The 10,076-nt window shown below is 41.6% G+C and overlaps 3 protein-coding genes across 3 annotated transcripts; 2 read left to right on the top strand and 1 right to left on the bottom strand.

Moving 5' to 3' along the window:
* Nucleotides 1-2,870: 2,870 nt before the first annotated feature.
* On the bottom strand, nt 2,871-3,995 carry LOC144463495 (histone H2A-like). The gene has a single exon (XM_078168131.1). It carries the CDS (start codon nt 3,757-3,759, stop codon nt 3,373-3,375), a length of 387 nt encoding a protein of 128 aa, XP_078024257.1. The 5' UTR covers nt 3,760-3,995; the 3' UTR covers nt 2,871-3,372.
* Nucleotides 3,996-4,130: 135 nt separating this feature from the next.
* Nucleotides 4,131-5,841, top strand: LOC144463492 (histone H3-like). Its single transcript, XM_078168128.1, has one exon. It carries the CDS (start codon nt 4,131-4,133, stop codon nt 4,539-4,541), a length of 411 nt encoding a protein of 136 aa, XP_078024254.1. The 3' UTR covers nt 4,542-5,841.
* Nucleotides 5,842-6,194: 353 nt separating this feature from the next.
* On the top strand, nt 6,195-6,587 carry LOC117250924 (histone H2B 1/2-like). The gene has a single exon (XM_078168375.1). It carries the CDS (start codon nt 6,203-6,205, stop codon nt 6,575-6,577), a length of 375 nt encoding a protein of 124 aa, XP_078024501.1. The 5' UTR covers nt 6,195-6,202; the 3' UTR covers nt 6,578-6,587.
* Nucleotides 6,588-10,076: the final 3,489 nt, after the last annotated feature.

Raw genomic sequence — 10,076 nt, 5'->3', positions numbered from 1 at the left:
ATCTAAAGGCACAAGGCTGACTGATGGACCCAGTGGCCATGGAAACAGATCCAGCTGATACAGATTAAAGCTTTCTGTTTTGTGGTCAAACATTGTACAATACAAGCAGGGCTGTGATACTCTATCTGTTGCATAACAGAGGGAACAATTGTACATGCTGTATTATATAATGAAGTAGCTCTGGGGCTTTGTTCCCTCATGATTTGTCCTAACTGAGCAACAGACTGTAGCCTGGAAGCAGACATCCATCGACCAGCTGGGCTTTGTGATTCAAGCGGCAGCCACCGGTTTCCTCTCCTGAGGCAACAGCAACAATATAGAGTAATATAGAGACTCTTGTTTGTAGTGACTGGAAATCAAATTAATGTTGGAGCAGTGGAAAGCAGTGTGTTTGATAAAAAGCAGAACATCTTAGGATTTGTGCTGGATGGAAGAAATACTATTCTACATAGGCGTTTCTAGCCCATTTGGGGGGGTGCTGAAGCACCTCTAAAATTTGAGTTTTTTTTTTTTTTACTGCATGTCCTTTTTTTTTTAACAAGCTAGAAAAGTGTCATAACCATACAGTACTTGGTTGAAACGTAATATTTTAACAACAAAAATACAGCAAAACAATCTCGTCACTCATCAAAGAAACCACCACACGAGAGTGCTGATGAGACATCCAGAAATATGACTTATGACTTCAAGCAACATGTCTATCAAGTTCACTTAATATTACAGTTATGCCTTTTCTTTATTATTATTATGTTTATGTGTTTGTATAGCCATTTACTTATTTACTTACTGTGTGAATGTTTCTTTATGCTGTTTGTCTGTTGTAGACAAATGAAATTAGAATACTTGTAGGATCCATATAAAGCACAGCCCACATAAAGACAGGTGAGTACAGTACTCTCATCTCTTTCTTTTGTGTATGCTGGGTTTATTCATGCTCCTTACAGGAATAGAAAAAAAAAGAAAGAAAAGAGAAACATCGATAATCAAACAGGACATAAATAAATTGATAAACTGATAGGGATTAAAAAGAGGACAAGAGGCTCACTGGTCTGCTCTACTTGGGGAGATTATTCTGGATCTTAGAGGCTCCTGACACAAAAGGCACAGCCCCCTCGGACCTGCAGCCATGTCTGTTGACATGCTTGATCAAGCTGAGTTTATTATCAAAGATGACACTAAGATTTTTACAGTTTGGGGCTGTATTTGGGACAGCGAGCACAGTTTTTAAGTATATACAAGCAATAACTGTGCAAATAATAATTACCTCAGTCATACCAATATTATATTTAACCACAACAATGTTTGTCACATTATTACAAACATTGTTGTGGTTTAAAGAGAGAAACAACAGAGTGCTGCAGTGATGACATTTTCTGAAGGCAACCAGGAAGTTAACACTGTCCTGGTTCACTCGTCAAGAATCCAGTGGGATTTAATGGATTTGTTGATGCAACTGCCAGAAGCAAAAAGCCAACATTAGGCAAGACATGAGCGACACTGCAGTCGCATGACTTTATCACCACCACACCGAGGCGAGATGTGTTCAGAGTAATGGCACTGTAGTTTCATTTAGTCACATGTTAGCAACCTCCTTTTTTAGGATATGTAAAAGCTTCAAAATTCACAAGTGGGGTAGGTCATATGGACGAACATATTTTAAGCCAAGTGAAAATCTCTTAAGATTACATTAGCACAGACCTCACTTCAGGCATCTAACCAAAAATCAATTCAAAAACCCCACTGACTTTGACTTTGGAACCAACTCTCGTTATGGCTGTGGATAACATGTCCCAGGGTATGTGACCGGTGATTTATTTATACATTATTTTATACATATTTATGTATGCCTTGCATCATTTTTTGTTCTCCCTGATAATTACATTAATTAGTATATGCTTTAAGCTGTGGCTGACTGCTGGCTGTCAGTATGACTCATGTACTGAATGTTCCTACACATTTGTTAAAATTATGTATAATGTGAAGTAACTCTGTTCTTAAAGGCAATCATCCAAAAATCAAAATAAAATGAAATGTCTTGAGGAGAAAACTCGAAAGTTTGGAAAGGTAATAGCATTGTGCTATCTATTCTGAGTGAAACTTCTACTGCACTCTCAAAGTGCTTATTTCAATTTGCAAAATTATGCCAAATAATCACGTTTTGCTAACGACTCAGCATGAATTTTAATTAATATCAGACATGTAAAAAAATATTAGCCTGACCTGAATACCATGAATAAGTAAATTTATTAAATTCAAGGTTAAATGATAAAATGGGAAAATAAAATAAAATGACTGAAAAAATAATAAGTGATGTAACAATTTTAATTATTTCATCAAAGCAATGTAAGTTATTGCACTCAACTTTCCTAACATTCAGCAAAAAGATGCAAAGCAACATAATTGATGTTTTATTCTACATATAATGATTATATCCGAATGTAACCTCTTTAATCACCATCATTTTGATCGATAATTGTAATTTACTGTAATTTAATTACATATTTTTTCCCCAGTAAGTGTAACTGATAATTACATTAATTTTGTAATTTAATGACATATAACCAGTTACTCATAAAGACTGAGCAGTGATGAGTCATTAAATTATACAATGGCAAATATCAAATATCATTTTAAAAAAGAAAAGATAAAGAAAGAGTTGCTTGTACAGTATAAGCATATAAAAATACAGATTAGTTGTAAAGTTACATCCCACCATAACTCTGATGGAAATATAAGACAAAACAAAAAAGCCAGTTCAGTTTTTTTTTTTTTTAAATGTATTACAGTTCAACAACTTTTTAAAACTGATCTTATTTATTTTTATTATCAACATGGTTTGAATTCCTGTTAAAATTAAACACTGCTTTAGCCCAACTGTAAACTCTATTTAAGAGATAATATAAACTTTTTTTTTTTGAGTTGGCCTCAAAATGGAGCTGTTCATTGTAATGTGTGAAACTAGAGGATAACATGTTATCAGATATGCTTGTTTTTTTTATAATTACGGTTTTAAATAAGGTGCAATTTCATTTGCAACGTCTTGTTAAAATCTATTGACAAGGTGAATTTCCCCTCCCAGAATGGGGTCAACAGCAGTCTTTGTTCTCCTGAGCACTGTGTTCATCTAATTGGCTTTCTGGTTACATTCAGGTAATAAGTGGTTTCTCAGCCAATAAAAGCTGGCTGAAAAGTTATCAATGATTTCTTGTAAATAAGTAACGACATTTTTGGAATGGAGTCGTGTACATGTTCTAGTAGGCTACACAGATTGACGCATTAGAGAGATAAGAACACAGCTCTGTCAGGTGATTGCGTGGCTCTTAAAAGAGCCTTTTTGGGGGCTAGTTTCCAGCAGTCAACGAGTGTCCAGGTTTACTTGGACTTGGCGGCCTTCTCGGTCTTCTTGGGCAGCAGAACAGCCTGGATGTTGGGCAGCACGCCGCCCTGAGCGATGGTCACTCCGCCCAGCAGCTTGTTGAGCTCCTCGTCGTTGCGGACAGCCAGCTGCAGGTGACGGGGGATGATACGGGTCTTCTTGTTGTCGCGGGCAGCGTTTCCAGCCAACTCCAGGATCTCAGCGGTCAGGTACTCCAGCACAGCCGCCAGGTAGACGGGGGCGCCGGCACCGACACGCTCCGCATAGTTTCCTTTGCGCAGCAGCCTGTGGACACGGCCGACTGGGAACTGGAGTCCAGCACGGGAGGAGCGGGTCTTTGCCTTGGCTCTGGCTTTGCCACCGGTTTTTCCGCGGCCACTCATTTTTCAGATGCTCTCTAAAGTCGGGACAAAGAGAAGTGTTCCCTCAGCAGCTGAAACCCTCCTCTATATATCCACGGAGCGCGGGACGGTTCCTGCCAGACCAACCAGAAAAGAGGCTTCATCAGAGCAGCAGAGGGCGGCCCAGCCTGAATTTTGGCGGACCTTTTGAAAGGATTTCCAGCCAATAAGCAGCGGAGTCTCGGGCGGTGGGTCGCTCCTTCAGGCGGTGCTGAGCTCCGTAGGAGTCCCTCACCAATCAGGAGCCGGAGGTCTGAAGCAACGTCACAATTTTACAGCCAGTCTCAGAGTTGAAAAGCAGCGTGTCTCCCCGTAACATTGCGTTATTATCTTGATCAGCGAAAGGAGAAGTCATGGCAAGAACTAAGCAGACCGCTCGTAAATCCACCGGAGGCAAAGCCCCGAGGAAGCAGCTGGCCACCAAGGCTGCCCGTAAGAGTGCCCCGGCCACCGGCGGCGTGAAGAAGCCTCACCGTTACAGGCCCGGTACCGTGGCTCTCAGAGAGATCCGTCGCTACCAGAAATCCACGGAGCTGCTCATCCGCAAGCTGCCCTTCCAGCGCCTGGTCCGAGAAATCGCTCAGGACTTCAAGACCGACCTGCGCTTCCAGAGCTCCGCTGTCATGGCTCTGCAGGAGTCCAGTGAGGCTTACCTGGTGGGCCTGTTTGAGGACACCAACCTGTGCGCCATCCACGCCAAGAGAGTCACCATCATGCCCAAAGACATCCAGCTGGCCCGTCGCATCCGCGGAGAGAGAGCTTAAACTCTGCTGCTGCTCCACAAAGCACAACGGCTCTTTTAAGAGCCACCTCACTCCTCACTCAAGAGCTCACTCCTCTACTCACAACACATGCTTCATCTACAGAACGGGTCGATTATAAGACGTTATCTCTAACAACCTATGGCTTACATTTCCATGCGTCTGTCATGAATAATTGGAAACAAGCTGAGGATTCGTGAAAACAACCTAAAATATTAAGACTGGGCTTTGAAGCACAGACGGAGGTCTGTGTTTTTTTTTTTTTTTTTTTCCCTCCCCAGGGGTATTCTGGGCTTTAGTCTGCTTTTACAAATGTATTATATGTGGTGAGATGTAATGCTGGTAGACAGTCATTATTTGAATGATCAAATATCTCAACAAATTATGTAAATACGTTAAATCAGTATCTTGCACATCATTTTAAGAATCTAAAACATAAGTGTCTCATTATTTTGAGATGCCATTATTGAGATATGGCATAATTTTCTTAGTTTCTCATGCCTTTTTAAAAATCGTTGGTGGAAATAAGTTTCCATAGTATGTTAAAATTGTTTCATGGTGTTAACATGACATACAGTAATCTTATTGTATTCGCAAAAGCATGCAGCTATGCAATGTTTTTCCACATAATTAAGTCTTTAATTATTAATTATAAAAACTATGTATCTTGGCAGTGATTTTTACAATGCAGTGAAATATATCTGTAGACTTTGTACCTGTGTGTAGGCTGTATATGGCAATTGGCCTTAATGGACAGACATGCGTCTTTGTCCTGGTCATTAACAGACCCCTCTATGGTTAATAGGCTACTAGATATATGTGCAAACTTGTGGGACTCTTTTCCTTTCCCAGAACTTCAAACAGATGACATAAATACTGATTTTCCTTTGGATTCAAAATCCGTTGCTGCTTTTGGAAAGTTGTTGCATGTGCTGTGGTGAAGGTTGAACCTGAGTTTGTCTTTTTCTAAAATCAGGTTTGTAATGAATCATGAATGAAACATTAACCTGCTTAAAAATAACCAGTTTGCAGGAGCACCACAGTTAGCTCAGATAAATTCGACTAATTGGAAACAACTTTTTAGATACCTGATTATAAAACGTCCATTTGTCCTGTCTTTTTAGCAAGCTATCCAATGGAGAGGTTAACACTTACCTTAGCTGCAGAGCATCTGGACTATTTTATAAACCCTTTGTGGAGTATTTCTCATTAAAAAGTGCTATCCTCTCTTGTGACAGACAAAAACGCACATGTAATTAACAACATGAATAATAAATGCTGGAAGGTCTTACTGGGACTGATATTATTTGTACCTGTGCTGACTATGTCCGGTATAAAAACATCTATTGCTGTAAATGCTTTTAACTTGTTATTAAATTCATGAGGTTATGTTCAGTTTTAATGTCCTTATTGTGTAAAACAGACTATAATGTATTATAACCTGTTGATAATAGGTCTACCGACTTTTTCTTTTTACTATTTAAATAACAGGATTTTCTTTCTTCTTTCTCCCCTCACCCACCCACTGTATTGTTCCCCAGCTTCAGAAGCTGACCAATCCTGTGTGAGCGACAGCACAGTACTATTTGCATCAGGGGGATACAAAAAGTTCGCTTTCCGATTAGTACTGTTACTTCTTATAGGAGAAATTTGTTGTTCAGATCATGCCTGAAACCACCGTCAAAGCGCCCAAGAAGGGCTCAAAGAAAGCCGTGTCTAAGAGCGTCAGTAAGAGCGGCAAGAAAAAGAGGAGGACCAGGAAGGAGAGCTACGCCATCTACGTGTACAAGGTGCTGAAGCAGGTCCACCCCGACACCGGCATCTCGTCCAAGGCGATGGGCATCATGAACTCCTTTGTGAGCGACATCTTTGAGCGCATCGCCGGTGAGGCCTCCCGTCTGGCTCACTACAACAAGCGCTCCACCATCACTTCCAGGGAGATCCAGACCGCCGTCCGCCTGCTGCTGCCCGGTGAGCTGGCCAAGCACGCCGTGTCTGAGGGCACCAAGGCCGTCACCAAGTACACCAGCTCCAAGTAAATGTGCTGACATGTGATCATCAACACAACGGCTCTTCTAAGAGCCACCCACTTTATCTAAAGACATACCGTCTGGTGTGTGAGAATAAGAAACGAAGTTAAAGGTAGAAAAGTGTATAAATATGAAGTTAATTATTTTTTCTGATTTTTTTTTTTTGTCTGAACAACATAATGGTGGTAGTAGAAATGCTGACAGGGAGGAGGGCGAGCGCACAGACAAACCACTTGCTAACAATCTCTCTGCTAAAATGTCGAGTACAGAGTGAGTCACAGAAACAAAACATCTGGTAAACAGAAGTGTATATAAAGGAGCACGGAGAAAACCAAGAAACTACAGAGCACTCAAAGCACTCAGCACCAAAACAGCAGCTCAGTTGCTGTCCAAGGTCCTGTTTCATGGCATCACTGAGTGACTGCTTTTCATTTGTTGTTTCAGCCGACATCGAGCTGTGATACAGCCACCAGCTCCCACCATCATCCCTCTGTGTAGGGTCTATGCACATCATTTTCAGCACTCATGCTTGTACCTGGTCTGACTCTGCTATTACACCTCCAAACCACTAGTCTACGTCAGGTTTCTGTGAATTGCTGTTTCAAAACACACATTAAACATGTCTTTATGGTGACATTTTCAAAGACTTGGGCACATTTTCCCTACATAACAAAATGGTAATGTTATTAGCACAAAAATGTAAAATGCCTATGGCAAAGTAGCTTAGCAGCTAGCGGACATTTCCTCTACTCATATGAAGCCAGAATAAGTCTCTCACAAGACAAAATGCTATTTTGTGGGGGCTTTTAATGTTTCTAACCTGTGACATGTAAGTAACTAAAAGCTTCATTTCCACTGAGGGAAATGCTTTGCAGCATACAAAAATAGCCAGGAGGTCTGTGTCACAGTGACTTGTAATTACATTTCTGGGGAGGTGATATCAGGAGGAGCAAACACCTCGGGTCACACCACCTCTGCTGCAACAGCAAAGGTGTCCACTCTCCACTGCTTCTCTGACGGGAGAAGGTGTGTGCAATATGAGGGGTGAGGGCCAGGCTGGCACACATAGAGCCCAGGCATGACTCGCAACTGGCATGAACGTCATCTACCATGATTTGGCCCAGCAAGCAGAACCGAAGCAGACACCGCTGGAAGAAGACATCTCTTTTCATTCTCCTTTAGTCTACTCAGATGCTTACTGAAGACAAATGGGAGCTGAATTTCAAGTTTCATTGCTAATGAGAACGGACAACTATGATATTTTACTGAACTTGTATGGGATGTTTTTATGTAACAAACTGACTGACTGACTGGTTGATTGCTTTTAGAGGGTGAAGCCTATAGGAAATAGAACTGGCAGTTCACAGTGTGAAACACTGCTGAAAGGTCCAACAGGATGACAACAGAGGAGAGGGAGGCTGCTCTGGCCGTGTGGAGATCCTGTGAAGGAGAGTCGAGCAGTCTCAGTAGAGTGGCCTGTTTCTTCAGTCTGATGGGAGGGTTAAAATAAGTGATTATTCTACATATCACCAGTATATTTGGTCCACTGTGTTTCTATTGCTATTCTTTCTGACAGTGTGGAAGTGCTTTTGGATTGGATTGGATTCTAATTTATTATTTTCCACTATATTACAGTTAAATATCCATTCATAGAAAACAAAGCCAGAGAAACACACAGACAGAATACTACATTAATCTCTGCAAACATAATGATTGTCCTTGATACTTTAGTACAATCTCAGAGTTCTTGCACTTTATTAAATATAAAACTTTTCACCTTTACCTACTTTGAAACATTAAGTCATTGTAGGTAGGAGACATGCTGCCCCTGACCATGAGACTGTTGCTGTTGTTCAGCTGTTGCTGTTGTGGCTTCAATAAATGAAACTATGCTGACAACCACCGCACAACTTAAGATCCCCAGCTACAACATCATCAGAAAGGAACGGCAGACAGGACGTGGAGACAGAGTGGCGATCCCAATTAAGAAAAACATTGACTACACCAAAATTGACTACAACCTCCCACCAGACAAACTGAAGGGAAATTAGTATGTTGTAGCCAAAATGACAATCCATTCACATCATCCCATCACAGTCACCAGCATCTACTGTCCCCCTGGAATAAAACCCTCAGCAGCTCTGTTCACCACCATTTCCAACACCAGCTATTCCCTCACAGTGGGCGATCTGAACGCAAAGCACACAGACTTTAATTGCAAAAAAACAAATCAAAGTGGCACAGCACTAAAACAGATTTTAACTGACACAAATCTGTCCATTGTAAACAAACAAACCCATCTATCAACATGCACTCCTGACTTGGCTATAAAACTTCATAACTTTACCACCACAAACTATCTCTCCAGTGACCATCTGCTTATTCTCACTATAGTCTCCTTTATACAACAGTTAGATCCGGTCCTGTAATCTAATTGGTCGAGAGACAGTAAAACCGTGACGATATTGGAGTACAACATCACGATATTTCACTGTGTATGTATCACTCCGCCTCACAGCTGATTGCAATCAACAATCAAATCAAAACTGGCGGTTAGTGTCAGTTAGGTCAGCAGTTGCGTTGCATCCCTGGAAAAGTATTTAAACAAACTTCCACCAGATGCAAATGCCCTTTATCTGAAGCCCAGGGTGACAGCAGCTCACACAGACAATATCTGGTACACTAAAGCTCCGCTGGGAATAAACTCACTCGCACAGATGCTGCCGAAGATGTGTAAAGAGGCGGGGACAACAACTATCTACACCAATCACAGCCTCAGGGCGACTGCCATAGATGCGGGTCTTGAAACTAGGGAGATCATGACAATGAGTGGGCACAGGTATGATGTTGTTTTAACGCAACCTATGTGTAAAGTTAGTCTTCTAATTAGGAGTCGGGCCCTAAATATAGGCTACCTTTTGTCTTGCCGGTCTGAGAGCTTGTTAAAAAGCTACTGGAAGCCATCCATGGAGAGCAGGAAACGATGGAGCAACATACTGTCAGATCAGAAGGCAGAGTCGGCTGTGCCTGTGAAGTGACAGTCCACCATGCAGTCACCAGAAACTTATTTCACCGGCTGCATAATTAATGGAAACGTGCAGATAATGTGTATAAAGAGTAAGTGCCTGGCGCACCATGTCTGCGTTACATAGCAACGGTGACAGCGGAGTCCTGAGGGAACTATTTTTGTTGGCGGAAGAAATAGGCCTGCGGCCTCGTGCCTATGACCAAATCACAGCCGTGACGATATACGAGTATAACATCACGAGCTCGAGTGTGATATTGCTTAAACTACAAGCAACTCAGAGAAAAAAATACAACTACAGAACAGCAAACTGGGAAACATTCAGAACAAACATAGAAGAAAAACCAAAGGGACCACTCTCATTACCATCCCCGAAGGTCTGGACCACCAAGCAACTAACCTAAGTTAACTTCTCATCCAAGCCAGAGAGGAAACAATACCCCAAACATCTGCCAAAGCACCGGCACAGACACTACCCCCTCA

Source organism: Epinephelus lanceolatus, chromosome 5 (assembly GCF_041903045.1).
Source record: "Epinephelus lanceolatus isolate andai-2023 chromosome 5, ASM4190304v1, whole genome shotgun sequence".
NCBI lineage: Eukaryota > Metazoa > Chordata > Actinopteri > Perciformes > Serranidae > Epinephelus > Epinephelus lanceolatus.
This window is presented reverse-complemented; position numbering and strand designations above follow the sequence as displayed.